This window comes from Corvus hawaiiensis, chromosome 16 (genome assembly GCF_020740725.1).
Source record: "Corvus hawaiiensis isolate bCorHaw1 chromosome 16, bCorHaw1.pri.cur, whole genome shotgun sequence".
In the NCBI taxonomy this organism is placed as follows: domain Eukaryota; kingdom Metazoa; phylum Chordata; class Aves; order Passeriformes; family Corvidae; genus Corvus; species Corvus hawaiiensis.
Genome location: NC_063228.1, coordinates 16,612,016 through 16,639,731, shown reverse-complemented (window position 1 = coordinate 16,639,731; position 27,716 = coordinate 16,612,016). Strand labels below are relative to the sequence as shown.

General features: G+C 43.6%; 1 protein-coding gene across 5 annotated transcripts; it reads right to left on the bottom strand.

Moving 5' to 3' along the window:
* Positions 1-364: 364 nt before the first annotated feature.
* On the bottom strand, positions 365-27,629 carry GLYR1 (glyoxylate reductase 1 homolog). 5 transcript variants are annotated; one of them, XM_048321439.1, is made up of 16 exons: positions 27,316-27,629; positions 23,888-23,924; positions 22,855-22,934; positions 15,734-15,872; positions 14,927-15,169; positions 11,855-11,941; positions 10,899-10,955; positions 9,792-9,842; positions 9,580-9,653; positions 7,715-7,814; positions 6,429-6,539; positions 6,061-6,159; positions 4,845-5,007; positions 4,250-4,429; positions 3,663-3,787; positions 365-3,323 (listed from the first exon to the last, which is right to left on the bottom strand). In XM_048321439.1, exons 1-16 carry the CDS (start codon positions 27,360-27,362, stop codon positions 3,249-3,251), a joined length of 1,668 nt encoding a protein of 555 aa, XP_048177396.1. In that variant the 5' UTR covers positions 27,363-27,629; the 3' UTR covers positions 365-3,248. The 5 variants fall into 5 exon arrangements, with proteins under 5 accessions (XP_048177396.1, XP_048177395.1, XP_048177397.1 ...); XM_048321438.1 differs by having other exon boundaries at positions 6,061-6,162; positions 27,316-27,625; XM_048321440.1 differs by lacking the exon at positions 27,316-27,629 and adding an exon at positions 25,969-26,063 and having other exon boundaries at positions 6,061-6,162.
* Positions 27,630-27,716: the final 87 nt, after the last annotated feature.

The window sequence follows — 27,716 nt, the reverse complement described above, 5'->3', positions numbered from 1 at the left end:
AATGCCCCAAGACAGCTCTGACAGGCTTTAGAAAATGCCACAAGAACGTTGTGTTACCAAGAAAGGTTTTATTCTTTTTGCCAGTAGCTTTGTTAATTGCACCAAAAAAAAAAAATCGTTGCCATTTAAACATTTTCACACATCCTATTCTGAATGACAAATGTTAATTAAAAACAAGGCAGGAAAATAAAAATTCACAACCTTAATGAACTACAGGATCTATCATTGAGGATAAAGGAAACTGCTTTTCTTACAAGCTTTTCACAAGTGTCACATTTTCTCTTTAAAAAGGAGGGAGTCAAAAAAAAGCAAATTGCTAAAACAAATCCTCATAAAAAGAAACTTTACAGAATTGCCAACAATATTAGGACAACATTGACTAGCCAGTTTTATTAGAGCATCTCTCAATCCACTGCTTCCCCCATTCCCCTCCCCCAAATCTCAGGCCTAGGAACAGACTGAAATCCACGTTCAGAGGCTACAGACATAAATACAAGAATCTGAGTGAGACTGACAGCAATCTCAACCAGCATCTGGAACAGTCCCGATTCCCCCATTTCCATCCCTCCTCTTCACAGCCACATCAGAGCTCTTGGTCTCCTCCTGCTCCTCCTGGGCACACCTGTGACTGTACAGCTGTCCAGGCAGCACTCTACAGCCAACCACATTGGCTGAAAGCTGCAACCAGACCTTCCCAGGATAAATTACAGTGTTAAACTAGTCCACATCTGCCACTCCCACAGAAATAACCACCTCCATTCTGGGAACTACAGTATTTCTAGAAACAAACTCTGCAGCAGTGAGCTGCCTAGGGAATGGTTCTTTGAATTCAGTATGGAATACCTGTCACAGGCCTTGAGACCTCCTTTGGCATTCTCTCTGTATCCAGAGGCACCACAAACTAACAAAGATCCTTCATTACCTTTGCTCACACCCATTCACCTTCACTCTGGCCCAAGAGGGCAGGGACAGGTTCAGCACAGTTCACTCTCAACTGCACATGGGACAGTACCTCCTTCTTCCTCCCAAAAGATTTTTTCCTGTAGTCTCATCTCCTGCCCTCAAACCCACAACTTCCCTCAGATGCCCTCAATGCATAATTCATATAAGAGATTTTTTTTTACTGTGGCATGTTTAACGAAGGACTTCAGATGTTAACAGCAGAGTTCTGGGTGGAGAACAGTGTGCAAAAGCAGGTAAATGGCTAGCTATCCTGAAAATTTTATGTGCCTTTATTGTGAATACCTACATGCAGGATGGCAGTGGCATTGCCAAAGGAACCTGGGTGTAGAACTATTATCGCCCACACACAGTGACCAAGAGGCAGTGAGGTCTGAGAGCTCTGTTGCCAGGTGTTCACCACACGATGTAAGTAATGCAGAATACAGTATTAGCCCACAAGGAACAGTCATCACAGGAGGTGAAATACTCAAAGTAACATTTACAGCATGAGGCATTAGATGCTGTGATTCAAAATGAGTATCTGACACTCTGTTTCTTAACAAGGTGCCCCTGAACCATACGTACATGCTGCACAAAGCAGAACTGGTAAGAAATCCTAACCCAGGGGCAATTTCCTTACATAGCCATTAGTTCCTAGAAAAAAAATAAGGTGGCAGGGGCAGATGTCAGGAACACAGCCTAATTTGAATCGGTCTTCTTTCCTTTCAGAATCCCAGCCCAAGGGAGGAAGGAGATTATACCACTGAGAAGTGATTTTAGCCAAAGTTTCTCACTGGCATTTTTCTAACACTCAAATTTAAAATGCAAGAACACTCCCAAAAGGCTAACACTGAGAATTGGAAAAGAAAAACCCAAACAGACCAAAAAACCAAGCCACACTCTGTGCATTTTTAGTGACAGGCATCCTTTGGACTCTGGGCTGCTCTGCTATCTACACTGAGAGCATCTCTGATCTCTAGCCTCGGCATCTGCAGTTCATGTCGCCCATCTCTAGACTAAAGCTCAGCAGTGGTCTTAGCCTCCCCAGTTTCAGTTACTGGTCTTTCTAGAAGTCGGTATCTGGCCACAAGCAGAGTCACCGATACAGGGAGAAGGCTCATGCTGTGCTAGCTTGTACCCAAAGTAGTAACACTAAGAACATGTATGGAAAATCTGACATGTATAAAGATCACTAGTCAGTACACAAAAGTATCCCTGTGAGGTAGGTAACCATCACCCACCTTTATAGATGGGCAAACTGGCTGACAGATGTGACAACCATGCAAAGGCCAGAGAGTGTGGAAAGGAGCTCAGGAATTTCAATCTCTTGAATCATTCTTCTCTCCCCTTTCAGACTCACCACTCTGCTTGTGACACTGCTATAATCCAAGACACCTTTGTAATTATTGACTACAAGGGTTAAAAAAATAAAAGCAAGCAGTAACATAACATAAGCTAAGGCCAGGAACAAGTAAAATCTCTAGCCCAGTTTTAGGCTCTATGTTTCTCTTGCAGTTTTCTATGCAAACATGTTACTTTCCAATCATGTTTTGGATGGGCTGTGATAAACCTTTCGGAGCCTCACTGACATTGGCATTCTCCTATTTTCAGTACAGTTTGCGTTCCCTAAGCTATAGTTGTCTGTACAGGGGAAGACATGGATGCAATGTGTTGTCTTTAACAGTACAGGAATTCTTCCATCAAGGTGCTGGGGAAGTGGAAGTTTAAAAAGAAACAGAATCAAGACAGCGTTGCACGCAACTCCCCTTACCCTCTGGAACTGCCCTTCTCCTCCATGGGAGGTGCTTTGTTCTCTAACAGTGGCTAATTAGCAGGAATGCTCCTCACCTTACTTGGGACCAAGTGACGTTCACAGATAGATGGGATGTAATGTCACCCTGTCCCCTTGATGCAGAGAGTCCAACATTTGCATTATTTCACAGCAAAGGAGAAAAGGGATTGTTAGAAACAGCATCTTGGACTAGCAAACAAAGAGGAAAATTAAAGCAGCCAAGCAGCAGATTTCTGGCAGAGTTGCCTCAGAGCTTCTGAACAATCGCCGCTGTTCCGCCTCATGACTGTCAGTGCATGGCATGGATTTTTCTAATTAGACTGCAATAATCCGAGCCCCCTCCTCCCCCCTCCTGCCACAGTGGAAGGCTCACAGCAGCAGCTGCCTCCATGGCAGGTCTCAAAGTCTGTGTATAAAAGGAAATGGAAAGACAGAGATGGACTGGTCCAGAGTTAAAACCCAGTATAATAATATTAATCAACAATCATCGTATGAACAGTAAGAAGGGTGCAGCCTAATGGATGTAGGCCCTGTACACTGCAGACATGTCGTTGTCAGATTGGTCCAATGCTTTTGCTCGTTTATAGACCTAAAGAGAAATCAGAAAAGGATCAGAGCCTGCTCTTGTGTGAAGCCTTTTCCCAGCAGAAAAACTCCTTTGCTAACCACTGCAACCAGAGAGCTGCACAGTATGCCAAATAATTCAAGAGCAGATCAGAAAATGCCAGCTCTTTCTGTGTTTCCTGATGTAACGTTCTAAGGGTTTCTACAATCAAAACAAATCCAATGCTACCCTAGTCAAAATATATTTCAGTCACTGATCCCTTGTCTTAGAGATGATGTAATTCTTAGATCTGTGTCTCTGGTTGACAAATGGCTCTGCTGAATAAATGTTGAAGAACACATCTGAACACTGAACAACTCTTACCTCGTTGGCAGCAGCTGCCATGGGAGTTGGGTGGTTGACAGAATCGCCCAGTGCAATAGCTAATCTAAGATCCTTCTGTATGTATTTCAGGTAGAAATCAGGTTTAAAGTTTCCTTGCAAGATATCTGTTGAGAGGAACCCATGCAAAAAGTAAGCATGACAAAAGTAAGCCAAGCCCATGCTGCAAGGGACTGCAATTCAACACCAATCTCCCTTTCCATTGCTGATCACTGCCTTTAGCTCTCCTGTTTCTCTACTATCTTCATCTGGCCACAGCAGATGACGTCATTACTGCCACTGACAAAGTGAGCTCAGATTTCTAAGCAACTTGCCCTCCATTTTACTTGTTACCCTGCCCCAATGAAATCCTAACTTAAGCCCTAAGCAGTGCTAATTCAGATTCTCAGAAGTCCTAGCTACGAAGGGGAAGGAATGGGAACTCGGCTCTTGATTTCCAGAATGCTTAAAATAACCATAATCCCAGACTGATGAAGATGGGACTGTTATTTTCTAACTTTTGCCACTACCTGAAAATCTGCTAGATTGCAAAAAAAGCCCTGTGAGAAAACAATGTAAGAGAACTTTACTTTGGCACTTCTGGTCCAGAAAGATGCTGGCAAGTTGTCCCTGATTGAGGATATCCAGAAGGGTCTGCTGGGACTGGCCAGTCACTTGAGCCAAAGTCAGTCCTTCTGCTATTGTTGCCATGAAGCTGCCTTGGACCATGTTCACGATCAGCATCATCTTGGCAGCATTGCCTACTTCACCTGGGAGCGAGACACACCATTGGAATTCCTCCAGAAGAGAAATAGCAGCCCTGCTTCCCCAGCCCACACAGCAGTAACACTACTAGACTCCTGGCATCAAGCACTTGGCAGCTCTCCCTTCCTCTGAAAGATTTCACAAACTATTCCCATTTTCCAAGCACTCAAAGGAATAGAGAAATCATAAGAAAATGATTTAAAACCAAAAGCATCACAGATCCTCCAAAATGAACCAGCATTCAAAAAAGAAACTTTAGCCTGCAGGCTCTGAAACTGGCCAAGTTCCAGAGGAGCAGGCCAATTTCCCACACTGCCCAAAGAAAAAAGAAAAAGATGACATATACATCTCAGACTCCTTGCTGAAATTCCCAGTCCTTGCACTAAGAAACTGCTGTCAGGCCCTCCATCTTTCAATTACCTAGGAAAAAAGAGGTCTTCCCCATGGCTTGGAAACAGCTGCTGCAGTCCTCATATAAACCCCTGTCACCAGCTGCCAGGATCACAAGCATTCCATCATTAGAGAGCTGCTGGTTTCCTGAGACTGGTGCTTCCAGAAAGCGACCACCTCGGGACACTATCACCTGGGAGAAGAGCATCTCTGGTTAGCTGTGCATGAACAGCAGCAGGAACATCATTTAGGGCATTCCTGCCCCTGAGGACAGAAGCTTAAAGCAGAACAAATAGCTCCAACATTTAAACAGGAGAGGAAAGCACTAATGTGATGTATCACAACTCTATCCTGCAAAGGGTGCTTAAGACCAAAAGTTGACCTCACACTCCAGCAAGACCCTCCTGCCCCTATCATTGCTGTGTATGTTTTAAGCAGCTGAACTGACATGCTTTAGTCATGGCATTCTATATTCCCCAAGGGATCAATGCTGAAGGTGTATATGTGGCATGGGAATCCCAGAAGATTGATCATTGTATTTTCCCCTCTTTCCCAGAGAGGAAAGGCCTTTGACAGATCTCTTCAGGCAGAGGTTTACTAATATGGGTGATTTGCATTCTCCGAATTGATGTTACACAATAGTGCATCACCAACATGTCTGCTTAAAACTTCCCCAAAACCAGCTCCCCTTCATTGTGCAACCACAAACGCTGCCTTAGGGCAGTGGGGAACAATCAAGATGCCAAAAAGAAATCATAGATACCACAGCAGAAGTAATCAGAACACTTCTATGGAAATCATATAATAATATTTCTACAGAATGAAATGTGAAGACATTCCTTTTCCCCAACCAGAGCATTTAAACTAGGCAGATTATGCATTTTATCAGTCATTAATCCAGACAGGGTTTTACCCTCCAGTTTGCTACAGAATACCAACCTGTCTAAAATATTTCTTAAGGGATCAAAATTTGGCTGTCTGTTTGCACTGGTGCCAGGTAACAGCTCTGCCAAATCTACAGGCTTTGCTGGTATCACCAGGGAACATCTCATCCGACACTGTTCGGTGGTCAAGATCTGACACGCTATTTTGTCTTGTTTGCCTGGAACTTGAGACTCTCCCAAAAGAAGCCCAAAGATCTCTAGAAGCAGTTTTATTACCAACAGGTAATAAAGCACCTAAAGCAACACAAACTGCAGAAGTGCTGCTGAATCACAGCTGTTAAGAGGCTCAGCTCAGTGATTACCTGGGCCAGCTCTGTGACTGTATCTGCATCCACGGTGGACATATCCACGTAACACTTCCCTGGGCGAATCCCCTGCAACACTCCACTTGGACCAAGCACCAGCTGTGGAGAACAGAAGAGCGGTAAAGCAATAGGGTGTCTGCAAAGAAACCCCAGTTCTGCAGGAGTCCAGCTGAGCCTGGCACTGCAGTGGCAGACCCCCAGAGAGCTATCAAAATTTTTGTTGGGACATTTATTTTTTACACAGCTGCACTGCTCAGGATGTAAAATGACCCAGGCTACCGTGGTTAGCAGGAATCAGAACTGGCATTTAGTGACTGCCATCTCATAGTCTAACCAGCAGAGGTAAAATAAGAGCTAATCCTTACATCCTTTGCTGCTTTTGGATCTGATACACAGGCAAAGGTGATGTCACAGGTGGAGACTACTTCAGCAGGGGTTCTTCCCAGACGTGCACCCTCCTGGATGAACAAATCACACTGCAAAAGGCACAAGTCCAAAGGTAAGACAAATTAAATACAAAGCAAATGGATTCTTTGCATTTTGCTGTAAAAACTCCACTGCTAGACACAACTCCAAAGGAGTCAGGCATGTTAATTACACAGCAATGTCATCTTCTGTTGCTTTGTCTATGCACACACGCACACACACACACACAGCTCTTTTGCAGCTTTTCTGAAGAACAGGTGAAAAACTTTGAAAGAAAGACACAAAAAACCAAAAAACCAAAACCCTTAGGTGAAACGATAAGAATGTTGTGGATTTGACAAGAAATTATTACGGAAAGAAGGGAGATTTAGGGGAAAAAAATAGGACATCGCAAAATGTGTTACTGGACAGGGATATGCACAGCTGAAACGGACATGTTTCAGTGGGCTGCTGCTTCAAAATCTTAGCTCCTTCTTACCCTATCCCCTCATACCAGCCATGTTTTGCTCTTGAAAAAATAAATCTTTTAATCCCCTTTTAACACAGTAACCACAGCGCCCTACCTGCTTTGATATTCCACAGCATCTTAAAAGTACCACATCTCCCCCAGCTACCTACTTCTCCTCCTCCACTACAAAGAATAACACTGTCTAGCATGTAAGTGCAATGCAATGTAAGCTCATTTTTCAATCTGAATACCCCTATAAAGCCCTTTCTCCATCCTGGTCTCATGACACAGTAGGTCTTTGACAGAACCCTTGCTACCACAACATGACTAGCACAATAGATGTAGACTAACCTGCGGCTGAGCAGCACATCTTACCACACCTCAATCTCCTGAGATAACTCCCTGCACCTGGCCTTTTTGGCCAGATGCACAACACACTGACATGGTTATTCACATCAGCAATATTTTCAGAAGCATGTTACATCCCATTCTTCAACACATATATATTACACAAGGGTGTAATTTTTCTGACAACTCTCTCCTCTTACACAAAAAGGCAGTGGAGAGGGACTGGTGACATAAGAGTGACCACACTAGAACAGACCACAGCTGCACCCAGTCACAAGCGCCCACCAAGCACCTAGGAAATGGGACAGAACGAAGTGGCAAGCATATCCTTGTGTTTCTTTGGCATCCTCTCCCAGGCACCACTGATGGATGATTCCATGAGATACAGGGATAACTGAATGTTTAGGAAAGGTTTAAACACATGCCTACCTTCTCAGCAGTCCGGTTCCAGACAGTCACAGTGTGACCCATCTTCAGCAGGTTGGAGACAATGCCACTTCCCATCAGACCAAGGCCCAGAAATCCTATCCTGAGGGTATAGATAAACATTAATGCAAGAGAAAGCAATCAGTGTCAGTTTCTCATGGTGCTGGAAATGATGAAGAGCAAACTGGAGCATCACCAGCAAAGAAAATACCCAAACAAATGTGTTCCACTGCAGTCAAGCTACAACGGGCAAATACTGAGCTTTAAAAGCAAGCTGAAATTTATTTTGCTTACCAAGCATCCCTAACAATTTCCTGAAAAAAAGACTTTAGCCTACTTCAGAAGATCACCTAAATATTAAAGGTTTGGATGGTCTGGGTTCTTTTTGTTTGCTTGGGGTGGTTTGTGTGTGGTTTTTTGTTTACTAAAATTACTGTTTGTGTGCTTTCTGTTGCCAGTCATTGCCTTACTGAAGTTAAAGGGAACATTTAGAAATGAGCAGGTGCTTCTCTAATTAATCTTCTGATTAATTAAGTCACACATACAATGCTTGCTTGTGTAATTGAATGATACATTACCATCTTTATTTTAATAAAGCCCAGCAAGGACTACTGGGCTAAGCATCATGGCGGACCAAAGACCTAGTCCTGGCTCTACAGCTGCCATTTCAGACACAGGAAGAAAGGAAGCATTAGGCCAGTATAGGTCACCATCAGTCCCAGAAAACAGCCTTCCCCTCCTCCCACACCGGCTGGAAAGAGCTTTGCTCCCTCCATTCAAAAAAAAGACAGTATGCCAAGAAGTCTCTACAATCACCTGCAACAGGAATTCCTTTGCAGATACTGCTGCAAGAACCCTTTTATCCATCATGCAGCTTTCCACAAAACCCAAAGTTTTCAGAGAGATTCTGAAGCCTTCAGTTACATCCAAGGTAACTTCACAACAAATCTACCTGGCAATTCCGCTGTTAATTCTGCAGAATTAGCCACACTACAGTTGCACTGTGGCTTTCACAAGCCACCTGTCCTCCAGCACGCTGCCTTTTCTCCAAGTAAACTAATTTAGACAGGGCAGAGCAAATCACTACAGGCTCCTTACATGGCCCAAATAAGGTCTACCTATTTTCAAGTCTCTAAACCAGCAGAGATATTCCTTCCTTCCCAACCCACCTCTGAGACGCACTTTCTTGAGAGACTGTTTTACCTGAACAGCTTCACTGTTATTTTTGTTCCCCTGCAGTACAGGTAAGAACTGACATCCCATGAAAACTGCCTGAACAGCAAACAGCAAGAGCAGCCTGAACTCAATTTGAACAGAGCAGAAGTTACAGAGCAAAACAGGAAGCTGAAGTTAGGCATCTCTCACTCTAGGAAGGAGAACAGGGGTGTTAGGAGAAACCAGAAAGCTCATGTGCTACGCAGCAATGTTCTTGTGATGGCAGAACACACCTCCCTCTTCCTCTTGTCTTCTGCATGCTCAGGAGAGCAATTGAACAACCCCAGTCAACTGCCAGGCACTACTGGAGACAGATCCCCTTTTATCCTCCTACGTCATGAGACACTCCAGAATACTGCTGCTAACATCCTGCAGTGGGACCTCCTGAAAAGGGCAACTGCAGAAACACCCTGAATTGCAGATGTATCCAAGACAGAACTTACTCTGAATTTTGTGTTGTACAGCCCACTTTGTTTTTAGCTGTCTCCCTCCCATCTTGCCCCCCCGAACAGTTTCACACAAGGACAGAAGGAATGTGCAGCTGAAGGGAAATGTTAGGTTTATTCATTCTCAGTGACAGGCTGGAGAGTGGCTGTATGTGTGAGCCGGGAAGGAGAGAAAGGGAAAGGGCTGAAGTATGTTGGACATCTTACTTTTTGTCTGTAGGCGTGATGTTGCCATTGACTGCTGTGCTGTCTGCTGCCTGGATGGAGGTGGATCCTGTCTCCTGAGGGAGTGGGGTGGGGGGAGGTGGGGGAAGAGAGGTGGGGGGGAGGGAATAATAAACACAATATAATGCACAGCTCTGGAAGAACTGCAATGCCTCATAACAATAAAAATCCATCAAAACCAAGATTTGCTTTACCTCTTCACAAACCTTCAGCTTCTTTGTGATGGCTTGATAGCAGACAGCTGGCTGTATGGAGAAGACAAAGCATTCAAGGGAAGGACAGTGCTGATTTACTCTGCTGAGCAAACAGACCATATCCTTGTTCCACAGAAACAGGCAGCTCACCCACCCACCACCACCTTCAAAGCAGGACAACTCTGGGGCTTCCCTCAAGGGAAGAAAATAAAACCTAAAAACATTGCAAGATATTAAGATTGTTCTTTCCCACCCTGCCCCTGCAATTCAGCCTGTCTTCTAACAGAGGCACTGCAAACTCCCTTCTGTAGTTCCAACAACAGGCTCCACTGGAGGCACTAGAACCCAGGCCATCCCTACTCCTACATTTAGCTCTCTCGAGCCTGCCATGAAGCCTCACATCTATGCTCACTATGTCTCTGCAGCTGTGGAACCAAAACCTTCTGGTTAATATGAGAAGGCATGTGGCTTTCTACAAATGCTAAGGCAAAGGCTGTTCCTCCCCATGCTGCTTACTTCCAGCTTGTCTAGATAAGACCGCTAGCAGCTCTTAATCCTTCTGGCTCTGCCCAGATCCTCAGCGAGATATGTAAATCCTTTTATGTTTAATTTGATCCTTCCTTTTCCTCCTGATGTTCACTGCTGAATATAAAATCCTGCAAGGCTTCTGAGTCTCGGGAGATAAAATGGCTGTATTTTACATGGAGCTTTTCTGGTCCTGGAAGTTCTCCTGCAACCTTCAGTGAACTGACAAGCCTATCCAGATGAAGAAACTGATAGGACAACCATCAAAAACAATCAAACAACAGGATTTTTGAACACACAAAAAAGCTTTTCTTGTCCATCAATGTTCATTCCACACAACTTATTACACCAGATCTGTCAAAAACAAGTGCTAGATAATCTTGAATTACTTAAAACTATTCACTGTACTTAATGCTAAATCACTCTAAATCTTAAGGCTGGGAAGTACTTGAACTAATCTAATTGCCAGCCCTCAAAGAACAGAATTCTGGAGCTCTTTATGCATACTCCTTGTATTCAGTTCCAGCAAAGGGCAGGATTCCAAGCTACCCACCAGCATGATGCTGTCTGCCAAATCCTTACCTTCTCTGTCTGGCTCAGCAGGAAGTGATGGAAGTGTGGATCACTGTCCTTCACAGGCTACAAAGAGAAAAAGTACAGCCTCAGAAATAAATCCAGAGAGTAACTGAACGACCACAGCATAACTCCCTTGCTCTCCCTAAGCTGTATGAGAACAATAGCATAAGGGGGAAAATATAAAATGTATCAGCTGTCACAAGCAGCCTGTTTCAATTAAGTGGTTTACATTGTGTTTCATTCTCAAAACCAAAGCCATTCAAACCAAATTCCTCATTTTTGGACATCTGCAGGAAAACCAAAGAAGTATATGAGCAAGATTAACATGAGAGGAAGAAAATTAATATTCCACTTCTTCCTCTCCCAAGCAAATGAAAACACTTACTTTCCAGCTTCCAAGGAATTCCATAAAACAGCATTCTGGAAATTGGCTGGAGATTGCCACATGCCAAGCAAACCCATCCTAACAGCAACAAGGACTGCAGGCCCAGGTACCACATCTCCCCAGTAAGCATCACACATACTAGCCTGGAATCACACTGCTCTTACCCTGCTTTACTGATCACTCATTTATTCAACAAAATCAAAAGGTTTTCAAAAGCTGCTTGTGAAGGAAATCAAATGAAACCATCAAACTATCACCCCATGTGATAGTATTCAGACAGGGAGAGACTATCCACATCATCTACAGTTTTGGGAAGTCAGTCTCAGAAATGCTTTTAAAATAAGAAGTGTAAAAATTAGTACAGCAAGTTAAGTGTGAATCTGCAAATAGTTCCACAGAGACAGAAATCTCACTTCCCAGAGTATTTCTGAACTGTCCGGGATATTGTTCAGCTTTGTTATGCTGCAGTATGTTCTGACACAAGAAAGAAGATAAGATCTCGCTGTTTTACAACCAGACAAAAGGCTCTAGATTTGCTGCCACAAACTCAGATCCTAGAAGTTGCAAAGCTTCTCACCTCGCTCACACTCGGTGGCCATTTAAATCCAGCCACTGTTCCAGTCATCACTCTCTTCACTGTACTTGACTCTGGAATTGTGAGGTCCTGAGGAGACAGAAGGAGGATCAGAAAGAGCTTAAAACTGGCTCAGGGGCTGGTCACAGCACGATGATCATTTGAGCACACCTAGACAGCTCTGAAAGCACTATAAATGCCTTCTATTTCAAAGGCCTTTCTGTGAGCATTCATATTTAAACACAGAGTATTATCAACACAGGTGAGGTGAGGAAAACATGAACTGCCAGCGAAGGAATTCAACCAGATCTATGGCTTCTGGAGAGTCCACTCTTCATACCTAAGAGGAATCACTGCACTTGTGCACTTATGCAATGAGCAGAGAAACAAACAAACATGCTTGATCCCATATTTTCCACTGGTGGATGCAAAAAGCTTAACAAATGAGTGAAAAACATCATTACAAGCAGAGGTCTGAACTCTTTTAATCCTGCCCTGTCACAAAAGAATAGCCTACCTGTTATCAGGAGAACCTTCAAAGCATGAGGTTGACAGCCACATCTGCTCAAGTTTGCAGAATCCATGAGACAAACTGATATGTGGGCTGCCCCATCTGCTTCACAGGCCCTGGTTTGTAATATCATGATAGTACTTAACATATTGGGGCTTTTACTGTTGAGCACATTAAACTTTATCTTTTACTTCCCCAAGACATATAGGTTAAAATAGGTCTTTCTGCTGTAGGTCAGACACATGCTATAGACATATAGGTCTTTATGCTACATGAAGAGAATGCACAGGACTTCTGCATAATATGTGCCGTCTTCCTCTGAAACAAGGGTTCAGTAATGGGAGTCACATTATCTCCCCTCCAAAATGACTTCCTGAAAATGCACAATATACCTTAGTATCCACACAGAAGCACAAGAGAAGGACACTGTTTGCAAAAATGGCCAGGGCAAGACCCCTGGAGTTATCCCAGAACGATGCAACTGTCTGAGTGCTAGCAGGACAATGCAGACATCAGTCTCCAACCTTGAAGTGTCTAGGGAGAGTCCTGCGTACTTCAGCTGGTAAAGTGTGGATAAAACCTGCTTTGATACCTATGAAGTTCTGCTGCTCCTTTGAAAATATTCATATAAGCTTAAAAATGAGAGTATGTGAATGATCATGTAGGGCCACAGAGCCTTTTTAGACAGAGCACACCTCAGCAACAACTGAATTCTTGAATTTTATGCATCCTTATTGCTTGGAAAGCCAGAATTTGGACTGGGATGGAGAAAAAACCCGAAATCCTATCATCGTATTAATTCAGGACAACAACATAAATGTTTTCTACTGTAAGGCTAAAAACTTGAGGAATTTATGAGAACCAGGCAAGAGGACAAGATTTTAAAATTATTTCACAGGCTGAAAAACAGTATCAAGGCAGTTGTTACATTTTCATGGCAATTATTTTAATTGTTACTTTCCAGAAGCCATAAGGCTTACTTTCCTACCTTATCCTGCTTAATTTCCTATTTTGTGGCCAGGCAGTTATCACACAGCTGGCCACCAATTTGTGGCAACTTTAAAACCAGTCTGCTTGCTATGTGCCAGTAAAATAATGTCTACTACCACAATTAGCTCACTCAAAGCACTCCCATGCCCTGAGGTACTCAACACAGTAAAATCTATGCATGGAATGTGTCAGCACAATCAGAATTCTCCCAGCCATTAGTTTTGATCAACTTTGGAATGAATCTAGCTCAAAGACACAGAATCATTTTGCAAGTGAAAAAAAAAGGCTTGTGGCTTATTTTAACAGAAATATGTGGAGGCACAACATGCTTATAGGAAGACACTTAAAAAAGTGAAAATTATGTTGCCAGTGAAGCATTTTCCTGCATCAGTCAAGACATCAGTCACGACAATTAGTTATAATTCATAAATATGCATCCATTTCTCCCCTCCTCCAACTTCCCTCAAAAGAAGAAACTGACGGGATTTGTAGCGCAGCCTAATTTCACAGACACTGGTGCTAAAAAAGAGCCACTATTTCCTTCAATCCCTTAGGAGTTGGACTTGATGATCCTTGTTTGTCCCTTCCAAATCAGGATATTCTATGACTCTATTCTATGATGCCTTCATAGCTAAAATCTGAGATGATCAGCTTCATTTTACTACATCAAGAGAGAGTCTGCTGTTCATCCAGCGAAGGCCAATCCATTCACAATTCTGGAGAGCAAAGAACACCATCTTGACTTGCATCCTGACTGAAAGAAAAGACTGTGAAGCACAACATGAACCCCTTGAAGCGCAGGTGAGCAAGGATGTTGCTGTACGGTGTTTCAGCTGAAGTGTCCCAGTTGTCTTCAGGTGTAGTCTCCGATGGAGCACGTGCCTCGTAATAATCCACCAAAATAAATATCCATTTGGAATAGGAAGATCTAGACCACAACAGGAAGTTCCACAATAAAAAGGATGGAACTCTAAATGAGGGTAGACAAAGCGCTGCCACAACATTTAGAAATATCAGGGAAGTAGTGGGGATAAAATAATAATGCTCCTTTATAATGGAGGATATGAACATATCCTAAAGCATAGAAGCTGAAATGAAGACAATTCTTCTGGTGGATTCCCCAGGCTACGAATTTCTTCTTTAAGCCCTAGCCCCTAAGTACAGAGGTTGAAGTTGAGCGACTACTAATCACCTGATCATATGAAGTAGATGAGATGGGAGAAGTCAGGAATCAGATGAAGACCCATATCTCTTCACTAATCCCACACAAATTGAACTCGAGGGATGGCAAGATGAAAGATGGAGTCTCCTGATACAGCTTTCAAAGCCCTCTCAAAGATACGAACAGAGCCACTCACAGTAACTAACTGGTAAATATCACAGGAAGAATCAACAATATGCCTGCCAAGGGTATCAGGCAGCCAAATAGTCTAGAAGTAGCAACATGGAAAAGCTTAAAAAAAGGGATATTGACTGAACTGATTCCTCCTGCTGGCCTGTTAGTCAAGGTGCCAGTCAGCCCTCAAGTCCAGATGCCAAGTCCACGGGCACTGGCGGACATGCACAACACAAACCTTCTCATCCTTGGGTGGACGCCCCCGCTTTCGGGGGCTCTGATCCTGGGCTCTTTTCAAGGGTGACTTTGATCCTCTCTCTGACGAGACAGAAGAGACCCTCTTTTTTCCTTCCCCTGTGCCCTTCTTCACCTTTCCTTCAGACAAACTGGCTTTGCGTTTCTCTTCACCAGCAGATTGCTTGCCTCTTTCTTCACTGGAATTACGCCGATTCTTCTCTTCAGTGGAGTTATGGGAAGACGCCTGAGAGATTATAGAATAGAAGATGGTAAGGAAAGAAGAGAAGAGATGGAATGATTTTCATGCAAAACCAAGGATGTGAAGGAGCCTGTGCTGATTACTATCAAGCAAAACAGCAGCACAGTAACTTGAAAACTACGTATCTGTTAGCCCTTTGGAGTTGGTGAGTGAAGTTCCTGGTTAGTTCTCCTGCAAAAACACACCAGTTTAAGCAAGCACATAACAGAACAGGCCACGTGAAGACTTGCCAGGACTGTGTGCGCTTCCAATATACTAAAGACAAGATTAGTAGATACCAAATTCTTAAGACTGATTTACCAAATCATCACAAGCAGATCAATTAGCCTCTTCAGTTTCTCCATCAGTTTAATAACACTTTTCCCCACCAACCAAGATTAAATGGGGAAGAAGAGAGGATAGGAAATAAATCCCAAAAACCAAAGGAAGGAAAACAAAACCCCTCTCAACCTGCCAGAGGCAACAAACTCCTTTCACATAACAAAGCATCTAATCATCATTCATGCCAAGACCTGTTTTGATGCACACAGTGAAAAAGAACCCACTCACCTGGTCCTTGCCTTTGGTTTTTCTAAGAAACTCCTCTACAGCATCCACAGCTTGCTGGAAGCGCTTACCCTTGTTAATCTTTATCATTTCCTCTTTGTGGGGGTGATAAGGCTTCAGCTGCTCCACTTTGATCCAAGCACTTGAAACAAAAGAAGCAGCTAGTTATATTCTCCGAACAGCAGCTTTCTCAATCATCCCCCTTTGAGAAACACACAGCTACATTTCCTCCCCCAGATCTACTGATGACAACAGCCCAAACTCGCTTACTATTACTTACTATTACCATTACTGCATTCACTGAGGATTTTGTTCTGGCACTTCTTTGTTATTTCTTAAGTTTTATCTCCTCTCATTCTAGCACTGTCCCCTCTAAGCATTATTCATATTCTCTATCTGCAAAACAGCTTCTGGATGTGATCGTAGGATGCATTTAAAACAATGGCGGCCCAATGACTGCTCTTGTTTCACCAGGAGGAACACCCAACAGTCCCACGCCTCCAGGTAAAGTAGCCAACACCACAAATCTGCTTGAGAGGTTCTTGAAAGCAAAGTTCACCTAACAATTCTCAGCTATCAATCCCTGGTTCAAATATACTGAGCACACAGGAGTCTAAAAACACTGTAGGAAAAAAAACCCAAAATTATGTATCTCACTATAGAGCTGACAACACAAAGCAAATACAAAAGCCACAGCTTATTGCTGCACATATTTCTGATGTACTCTGGTATTCTGCATGAAAACAACAATTTTGTTTTTGAGGTAAAAGAACTATTTCCTTCACTGTTGCTATTTTAACATAACCTGACTTGTACAGTAGCAAAAACTACTTCCACCATACTGAAAACAGAACTGTGTAAGTCTTGGAAACCCTTCCCTTAGTTAGTACGGCCAGTGGTACTTCTTAGCACACAGCAGCCCAGCACACAGCAAAAAAGGGGCAATCAGATTTTCTCTTGTCCCCAGATATCTCTATGTTACATAGACTATCCACAATTACAGGTTTAAAATATTCCCCACTGCAATCTAGCTCCTGCAAGTACATGAAGTGATTTAATAGCTGCATTTTCAGATACTGTAAGCACCATATCACATAGTTAAACTGAACATGAAGATTAAAACAACAAAAAATAATAGCAATGTTTTGCTGAGTCTTGATTGTCCTTTCTTCACAAAATAAACTCTATAACTTCATTAACCTTTCTCCTCAATGGCAATAGCAATTGTTTGTAATCAGGAATCAACCTTCTCAAAGTAGACTGAAACATTTTGGGTCTCATTTGCAGAGACAAGACCTCCTGCTAGAACTGACTGTGGAAAATGCCAGCACCCTTTCCAAAGAAGCCAGTGCATGGAAAGCTGAATCCTTTCACTAGTTCACACCATTTTAAGAACTGACTTAATATACTAAGTCAAATCATTGCATTCAGACTAGAGTCTGAGTCCAGCAGCTACTCAAGGAATCTCTCCCAGCTGCCCAGACATTACTGTGAAACATACCTTAAAATTATCTTACACTGTAAAGCTTGCCTGTATGACAAACATCCCTGGGTACCACAGAGCACCAGCTCATGAGAAGCTTTTTGTTATGTGTATAAAGGAAACAAAATTTTGGGCCACAATATAAAAAAAGCATGTTAAATGTTGTTGCAGGACTGAACTTCTAAATAAAAATAATTTCTTTACTCTCAAGGCATTCTCTTAGGTTTCTGCACATCCTATCCCTCCTCACTATACATGTTCATTAGCTTCCTTTTTCATTCCTTTTCCTTTGGTACAGAGAAAGCCTGACACAAAGTTTTCTGGTTCCTGGCTTCACAGGTGCATCTTGGCACTTGTGATCCACCAGGACAAAGAACTAGATATCTCAGAGACAAATTAATAAGTGAAAAACAATCTTAAACGCTGCCTCAGTTAAAAATAAACTTTGAAAAAACAGGGGAAAAATTAAATTGGTCTTTTCCTTTCCAGTTTCTTTATGCATCACCTACCTGGACAACCTTCTGTAAGAGATGAGTGTGTCTTTGACACCAATGTCCATAAACCAATTGCATGCAGTGTTTCAAGCACTTGAAAACAAAAGAACTTTTCACCAAACAAAATCATTCATGTTTATACACCAGATCTCAATGAAGGCCAGTATTTAGATAAGTCTCAAGGATACAACATATAAAAGGAGCTACTATTTCTGTCCTGATTCAGCAATGAACCAATGCCTGAGGAAAACATTAACGATGTTACTGAAGATGTCATATTTAAGATGAAATTGCGTTCATACTGCTGCACAGTCACCTGGCATCTGTAAAGACTGGGCTACATGGAAAGTGAAAAGATGTAATAAAAATACCCATTAGCAATGGGTTTCTCTTTTCATTTCTCCACACTGTTCCTCATCCTCTCCAAAATACCACTCTTAAAAAACCACTACTCATGTCAAATCCACGTTATAACCAAGAACAATAACCAAAACTTAGAATAAGCATAAGAGGCAAGTATGAAAGTGACCTGCAGCTGCAAGGAAACAGTGGCACAGAGAGATGCAGAGACACCGGATTCAAATCCCTGGCACAAGCTTGGCACAGGCAAGGAGATCTTCAAACCCTTACCATTCCAGCCACTCTCTTCCTGTCTACAGATACCAACTCCTAATGAGAAACTGCAGAAATGAGATGGAAGAATATCCACTAATCCTCACTTTTTGCAAACCGTATAGCTAGGGATGGAAAACAATGGCACTGTATCTCCAAATTTCTATTTACCACAGTCTAGGAAAAAATTTATTGCTTTAGACTGTAGCACTTTAGATGCCCACACTAAATGCTAACACAACCAGTTCTGAAAGTCAAAAGAAAATTGCTTAGTTATTTACAAGGCCAGTGTGTGTGAGCGCATGACAGAAATCAAGATGGATTTCCTTCTGCTAAAAGGGAGCATCCCAATCCTCATCAATTAAATAACTCAAATAACTTAAACTCCGCAACTTAGTATGTAAACTTCTAAAAAAAAAAAAAAAAATACTAAAATGACCACATTATACTAGAATAAAGGAAGGGATACTTAGATGAAACCAAGAAGCAGGGCAATACTGAAGGAAATTAAGCATTAGGTTTTTTAATTTGTGCAATGAAATACCTCCTCAGTAAGAGGCGGAACAGTTTTGTCTGGAGTGATTTTCAGCTGTGGTACTGTGCCTGCACGAACGTCGAACAACATTGCAGCTGGCTCTGCTACAGGAACACAGAGCTCTGCATGGGATAATCTGCCTCACTGAGAAGTACCAGAACACAAGCTCACCCCCTCCATCAGCTCAGCCTATCCCTCCAGCCTCTCAGACCGTTAAGGTGTATTTCCAACGGTTGGCAAACTTAAAGCAAGTGTTTTCTGATGTTAGGACCTGAAAGAACATTTCAGAAAGACTACATCCTGAAATTACTCTCTCCTTGAAAACCAGGGAACACAGTGGCAGAAGAAAAGGGTAGGTGCTTTCATCCCAGTAGGGCATGGAGGATGGAAATGTAGTGAGTGCTGTGTTAACATCACTGTGCCTGATGGAACCAGGCTGCAAATTATTACACTTATCTTAGATTGCAAGCTTCCTCCATTTTTTCCTTAATGTATCAAGTCAGGAAGTGCCCCTTGACCCCACCATATTTAGTTTCATGCTGATGCTTCAAAAGGTTGTAAGCAAGAATGGACTGTCCAGCTTCCTGTTAAGACTTTGATACACACAACTTGCAAGTCCATTTGGCCATTAGGGAGTATCAAAGGGGGAAGGAAGGTGAATGGCTGTGTTTGTACACACAGCTCTGACAGCTGGAGGACTCTCCCTAGTATTTCTATAGAATCACAGTAGAAAGACACCTTCAAAGCAATGATACTTCTAGTTTTGACAAATGTCATAATGAATTCCTAAGCAGGCCATGAAATGTAAAAATATTTTGAACTGGATGAAGCACACCAAGAAAGACTTGTGAATCTGCCAGTCTATTAGTTCTAACTACTAAAAGCAGTAAATGTACACACATAGCAAAATAAAAGTTCTTACTTGACTACTGAAATATCTACAAAGATTTTCTACAACAAGACTGCAGCATGGAAATAATAATAAAAGGGGATTTTAAATACTATCTGAGAAGTACAGTTAGAAACACAGATAAGAGGTCTAAGTTCCACTTCTAAACTAAATTAAAATTGTTGTTTAGATTCCTGTAATGGATGTTGTTACATGCTTGTCAGGTCTATGGGCAGGAAACATCAACTGTTCTTGATTTTAGATAAAGAATCCTTTTAATGTGACTTACTTTAAGAAGAGACACTCGAATAAACAACTCCTAGACAGACTAGAAAAAAACCTCCTTATCAACTTAGAGAACAAGGTAATAAAGAGACATTACATGATTGCCTTAATTGCGATGCACACAATCACTTAGAATAGGACATGGGTATTACATCGCTGTTATGAACATCAAGGTGGCTTTCACTGTGGTAAAGCATATATGTACTTCACAGTTTAAACATAAGCAAAATCTGCTTCCATGGGTAGAGAGTACTTATCTTCCAGAAAACCCATTCCTTCAGAAGTAACAGGAGCAACTAACACCACCAACACAATTAACATACAGACCACAGAGCCCAGTAGAAAATTTATCAAAAGCCAGGACTTAGAGAACAGTCTGAACGCACTCATGCCCTCACTTGTATGTCTTGGACCAAAACTATTCGCAGCTTTCCAGTTTATCTATTCCTTTAGTCAGTGCAGCACTGCACAGGTCCAGTACATGGTAATATTCAATTTGCAGGAAAAGGAAAACGCATTTCCTCTGTGCTGTATCCTACGCTAGCCAGAATTTCACAAATAACCAAAACCTATACACTACACCAAAACCTGCCAAACTCATCAGTATGTTTTATGTTATTTATGTGCCTCTGCTCAGGCACATCCATTTCTACTTCTAAACATCTTTCTCCTTAACCTTTAGTATGACCAACCAAAGCCACACAAGTCAGGAGAGAACAATTTGTACTCCACCTGGAACAGGAGCATTTCTGGCCACAGCAGGCACCTAGGAATCCTCAGAAGGAAGTAAGACTAAAGTAAGGCCTGAGACTGTCTACCTCTCCACAAACTGGCTGGCAACAACCCCCAGAAGTTCGTGGGAGTGACTGTACCCAGCAAACAGCATCACCTTTGCCTTACACACACTGGACAAGAGGTGAATAGCCGATGTCCAGATCCTCTCCTGTTCAACCTCAAAGGGTAAGGCAGTAATACAAGAGCTGCAGCAACGGATCCATGGTACAGAAATGCCATCGTACAGCGTGAACGTGGCAGAAAAAGTGAGGTGCTAAAAACCAGAAGCTACATGCACTAGACCATCAGTATGGGTAAGTGTGCTCCTCACCATCCCTTGGACAGTGACAGCTCTGCACTCTGCTATTCCTCAGGGTGATCATAAGGTGGTGACATTCTCTCAGTTACGTATTTCCAAGTCCTGTTTATACACACACCTGAAAAAAGTATTTGCAAAACCCACTCATTTACTTATACAAAATAAGTAAAGGGATTTTCTCTTCATGTTCACATTTTAAGTGAAATAATTTCTATTTTTCCTGATTTGGCTTATTGATTATGCTCAAACGTGAGAATTTTCTCAAGCAACACGCTGGTTAGAACAGCACAGTTCTAACCAGCACAGCCTTTTGAAGTTCCAAATCAGAACAGAAGAGGCACACAAGCTTCTCTCTTTTCTCTATCAACGTTATTTGAAAGAAAGGTGAGAGTATTTATTTCTGTTCAATTTTCAGGTAGGGTATGCCAATCAAAACAAGCAAATTTCTAATTCACGATTATCTAGCATGATACGACTAAATTTCACAAGCTGGAGATTGGGGGAGGGGGCAACACTACAACAACCACACTACCTTACTGTGCCAGATAACTGGATTTGCCCCAGCCAGAGCTCTAGAATCCTGCAATAAATCACTATTATTTTGCAGCTGTGAACTCTTCATTTGCAGTCATGTTATTAATCTCAGCTACAGTATCCAAGACATTTGACCACTTGTCTTAATACAAAAAAAGAAAAATCTGTATTTGATTCAGTATGTGGAATACAAAAATTGAAACAAATAATCAAGACAGAAATAATCCACTTCAACTCAGACTTTATTAGCTCAAATAACCATATTTAATATCACCACCAAAAAACATTCTCTGCCCTCAAATCAACCTTCACCTGCCTGAAGTTACTAGAGATCCATACATTCCCATTCGTATGCAGCACTCACTACTACTCTATCAAGTTTAGACCTTATTTCTTAATGGAAAAATATTTTTAAGTATTAAGCAAAAATAATTTAGCAGTGAAAAATAATTTCCTTAAGAGACAGTCATCAAATTGCCTCAGTTCGTGTCACCTTTCTTCCAAAAAGTAAAGGGTTTTTTAGTCTTCCACACGTATTCACAATTTTCTTCTTTATTGCATTACTTAATGGAAATAGCAGAAAATAAAGAGGAAAACTGAAAAATTAGCAAATTAATTTTCAGTTTCACAAAATATCCACATTCTCAGGGGGTTTTTTTTGTTGGGTTTTTTCCCCTACTTTGTAATCATTTAAATCTAAGACAACCATGATTTTGTTCGCATTTGAAATCATTAAATTCTGCCTTGCAAAAAGGAAGTCTACAACAGTTTTGGCTCTCTTATACTGCAAAGTCTTCCAAAAGCACAGCAAGAATGTTTTCAGTCACCAGGTAGGATGGTATATTCTTTCACAAATGGCAATTATATAGTTAATTTTATTCCTCTGGCAGCAAAACAAGAGACTACTGTGAGCTGTACCTTTCTCACACATGATTACATGCTAAAATCTAACCCAGTCATGTCATGCCTAGAAGTGGGGAGCTATCATCACAGCAGCAACTCAAATCCTAAGCTAAATTTTTGCAGTCTTCATCCACCCCAGTGAGCAGCTATAGCATGCAATAATAGTTGGATTTCTTTTGTTGTGTGGTTCAAAGGTAATCCTTTACATTGCACTGTGTTAGTAAATATTTCTTCCACAAAAGATCCACGTTATGTGGTACAATATTTTCCCCAGATGAAAACAAGCAGGTACATACTGATCTTCTGTTCCAAAAAACTTCACAAAGAAGCACTTTTTTCCTCGAGGTTTCTTCAGATCTTTAGGTGGGTTAACAATCTAAAGGTGATTAGAAATCGAAGTTAAAAAGCACACAGTGACAAATTTTGTGATTTTACCATCCAGTATTCAGCTATTGCAGATTTTTAAAAAGTCTGATTAGGAAGATAGCTGGCATGAATAAAAGTTTGTTCCACTTGCGTAACCTTTAAAATTTAAATTTAAACTTTGTCTTTACTCCCAGAATTGGTTGCTTATCAAGTTTAAAATGTTAGTAAAGAGAAAAGCTATCATTCAGTTACACAGGTGACACCTGTAGAGGAGCCTGGTGTTAACTTGATCCAATAACCTAATTTTTATTAGCTGTCAGCCACATTGACAGTTCTTTTCCCTGACTCAGGCTGTTACCTCAGCATGCTTAGCCCTCATACCACATAAAAGATAAAAGAAAGGTCTTTCAGAGAAGTGAAAATAATAGAAATGGCATATAAAATTCTTGTTTTTTAATCTTTCATCAGGAAAAACCCCAACCACACCAGAAGTAGGGTCAAACTACCCCAGATAATTCTCAAAAACCATAGCTCTAAAACAGTATCTTGGGAAGCCAGACTCCTTATTTCTATTATTTAAGACAGTACTGTTAACCAACTTGGAAGACAAGAAACCTGTCTTGCAGAAAGTGACAGGGATTAAACTACTAAAATTGGGAAACACAATCAGTTCCAGAGCTGGCTCTCTGTTTGCTTTTTATTCCATCTGAACTACCAGCCGTTATGGACAGACTGAGCTAATAGATCAAATAAAGCCCTAAACTAGTTCACACTTTAAATTTGTGAGGTATATGTGTTTTAAAAACAAACAAACTCAAAAACCAGTGTTAATCTACAACTGAAATGCTTTCAGGCAAAGCTTTTCCTACACAGAAGGAAAACACAAAAAAAATCCCGCCCAAACAAAAAAAACACAAACCATGAAAAACTAAGAAAGCAACAATAAATACAAACAAACTTCACCTTTCCTGGCCACGGAGGGTAACGGCCCAGCTTCCCCCTAGAGAAAAAAGGAAGTATTAGGTACTAGAAACAGAGAAAAAAAAACAACTATCCCAGTGTCTGCCTTTTCACATGATGTCATACTTTTCATATTAAGAGAGCTACAATTTGCAGTCAAAACCTTCTGTGCAAAGTAGGATACACGGCTGACATCTGCACCTAACTCAGGTCTCTGTTTGACCTTGCAGGACTGTCAGAACTGAAGAGAAGAGCAGCAGCTAGGCTGCCTGCAAGATACGAGAGTAATAGGCACTGCAGCACCATAAGTGTGGAGATTCCTTCACATGGAACTGAAAAAAAGCACTGATGCAGGCAATCAGACCAAAGTTCAAGTTGGGAACTTCTATCCATCTGTCTAGAGCAGTTGGTGAGCAAAGCAGCCACCAACTCCCAGCTCAGAAAGCTGATGTTCTGATTCTCACAGGAAAGCAGGATCACAGGATCTCACAGGATCCCCTCAACAGGTACTCACTCCACTATCACTTTCTTCAAGTGCTCACCACCACACTAACTGAAGATACAAAGAGCCATGAAAGAAAGGCAGAAAAGTTTCCTTCCTACACTTGCAAATGTTTCCAATATGAAAACTATGCAATACTAGAAATAATCACAAAAGATGAAGAGACATTAGTCAGCAGCTTTATCCTTATTTCACCCTTGTCAATGACTTGTGCTGCAGTACTCACAAGATCCCATTAGTAACTGTCTTGCAAGAGACGGGCAAAGAACCTGTGGGGCCCAAGAGCTCCTGACACAAAACTTCTCAGCAAGTGGCACTGTAGCCCCTTGAGATGGCAATGCTGCACAGAGAAAACAGAAGCCATGGGCAGGCAGGAACGCTGCCAAGAGCTGTGACCATGACCATGTCTCATATTTAGTGCTCCAGTTCCTGTACTGAGCAAAAAATTCAGCAAACCCTTTCTGCTGTTGCTGTCTGATTGTTAAAGTTCCCTGCGACAGCTCTAGGGACAGCATCTGGCTGTCACGTACAAAACTAAAGCAGGATAATCTGCATTCCAACACCGAGAGCAGAACACTCCCCAAATTCTCATTTGAACGAAATACGCTAAAAGTAACTAATCTTAACTTACTTTACTATATAAATTAGACAGTTTCCCAGCACTGTCAATTTTTCAGATGAGAGCTGCAGTTGTCACAGCCTGAAGCATATGCTTCTTATCTGGGTTATCAGTATAAATGTATGCATTTGTGTGTTGGAAATTAGCTACTTCTTTGAGCCCTGGCAGGATAGCCTGGCCCATCCAGCACAGCAGAACCTATGCACTAAGTCGGTGCTTACAGGGCGCGATGGAAAACCTCTCACTTCTCCCGACTTCGCCCATTGGCGACCAGGAAACACAAAATCACAGCTCTGACTATCTGAGGGTAAGACCGCAGTGACAAGGGGAAATGGCTTCTGGGGGCTTCCACAGGGACACCCCAACCTGTAAAGAAACGCTGGAGTGTTGTGTTGCTTCATTAAAGCATTGCCAAGAAACGGTGTCGTGGCTCTCCCTAAACACCTTCTATCTCTATCCCTTCTCGCATTCCTCGGGAGGTGAGCCCGTGCTTACAAGGGAACCCCGCGGCGCTCGTCCCTCCGTCCCGCTTCCCTCACCTCTCCATTTGACACAGCTTCCTTCATGCGCCGCCCCCGCCAGCCTCCAGTGCCGGCCCGGTTCACAGCCCAGCCTGCCTCCCGCCGGCCCGGTGCCCTGGCTCCGGGCCGCCTCCAGCCGCTCCTCCCACACCGCCCGAGGAACGGCGGCGGCGATACCCGCGACCCGGCAGCGGCCCCGCCACTCGTCCTACCCTGCCCTGCCAAGCCCCACCCTGTCCGCAGCCGCTCTCTGGGGTCGACCGCGGGCTGACAGCGCCCAGGGCGGCCCAGCCCGACTCGGCTCCCGCTCCCAGGGCCGGGCATAGCCCCGCCACCGCCCCGCCTGCGTCTCCGCAGCCGCAGCGTGATTCCGCTAAAGGCGTCCGGCCCGCACGCTCCGCGGCCTGTCCGCGGCCGCCGCCCGGCTCACGCCACCACTCACCACACCAAGTCTCCGAGTCTCAGACTCACGGCCGCCATCTTACCGACACAGACCGGCCGCGCCGCGCGGGGGCTGCCGGGAACGGGAGCAGGGGGGAGGGGGCGATGGCCGCGCCCATTGGGTGGGCCCGTCACGTGGGCGAGCGGTCTGTCACGTGGGCGGGAAGGCTGTCAGCGCGGCCCCCCCCCCCCCCCCCCCGTCGTGACGGCGGCGGCGCCCATTGGCGAGCGGGGCGGGGGCCGCGGGCCGGGCCGGGGCAGCGGCGGCGGCGGCGGCGGCGGGGTCACCCGGCCCCACTGCCGGACGCTCCCCGGGCAGCCCGCCCGGTATGGGCTCGGAGGGGCACTTGCGCAGGAGCTCGTTGAGCGCATCGTGGGAATTGCCGGTAGCGGCCCGTGTTATTCTGCTGGGCCACTCTGGTGGAGGCTGCCGCCCACGGCCCTGGCGGGGCCCGTGTTTGTGCCGGGGCAGCGAAGGGCACTGCAGCACCCCCGAAGTAACAGCTTTGATAGAATTCAGCTTTGATAGAATTCGCCTTAAAAAGCACTAATGGAAGGGCTCCGCTGCTGCCGCTGCTCGCTGCCCTCGGACTCCAGGAAGCGGCGGGTTTGGAATATGATTTGCGCTCGTTCTCCCGAGCAGGGGCAGACGCCGTATGTGGTCGGCTGTTGTGGAGCTACATCGGTTTTCCAGATGACTCGGTGTGCGTGGTGATGCCTTTCATTTCTGTCCATCTAACAAAGCAAATTTCGCATTTTTTCCAGCATTCTTGTCACCTCTTCTGCTCTTGTGTACCCGCAGAAACTTGTGTGTAGGTGCCTTAAAAGGACACGAGCTTGATCCTTGGGCTGCACAACCCCCCTGGGTACAAGCTCCCAACTCTGTAACCTATCACAAGTGGTTTAACTGCTCTGCTATTTCCCCCAAATTTGGGTCGACTGAGATCCAAGTATCTTATTCTAAATCGGTGTTTCTCAACTAAATCACGTACCTCCTGCTTATTCCTATGCCGCTGTCTTTTTTCAAGAGACGCACCATATTAGTCTTAAGAGCGTTGTCAGCCTTTTTAACGTGTGGTTTTCTTTTTTTGTGTGGAGCACACACGTACACACCCTCTTCTGACACACTGATCTTGCCTCCTGGAAAAACCCACTCGGTATCCTGCATGCCTTCAATATAAGACTCTGCAGCAATACTGGAATTGCTGTGCTTCCTTTAATTTAAGATACGGATTTCAAAGAAAAAAACAACCTCTCCTGTTAGATTTAATTTACCAGTCTGTAGCCAAAATCCAGGGGCTGCCCTATGCACCTCCTTAAACTCTACTCATTTAAAGTGTGGCCTCACCGTGCTGGCATTCCATGGCTGGAGCAGCTCAGGGGAATTTGTCTCATCCCGGTACGGAGTTCCACGACCCGGCTGCTGCTCGTAGCCCAGCCTCTGACTGAACTGGGCCAGACCTGCAACGTTGCTTTAATCTTCCTGGTTTACTCAGGCTTTGAACGTTCCCTGACGTAGCTGAATCTGCTCAGATTTTTCTAAAGCTGTTCAGACGCTGTTCAGATGGATCTCAGCAACCAAGCCCGGCTCCCCCGAGAGCCGCCCAGCACACAGAACCGTCGGGCCGCGCCGGGCCTCCCGGCACCGGCGGGTCCGCACCACAACGAGGTGCAGCGACCTGAGAGCTCCCACGGCGGGCGGCGGCCACGCGGACCGCTGCGGCTGGGGACGGGCGGGGTGACTTCCGC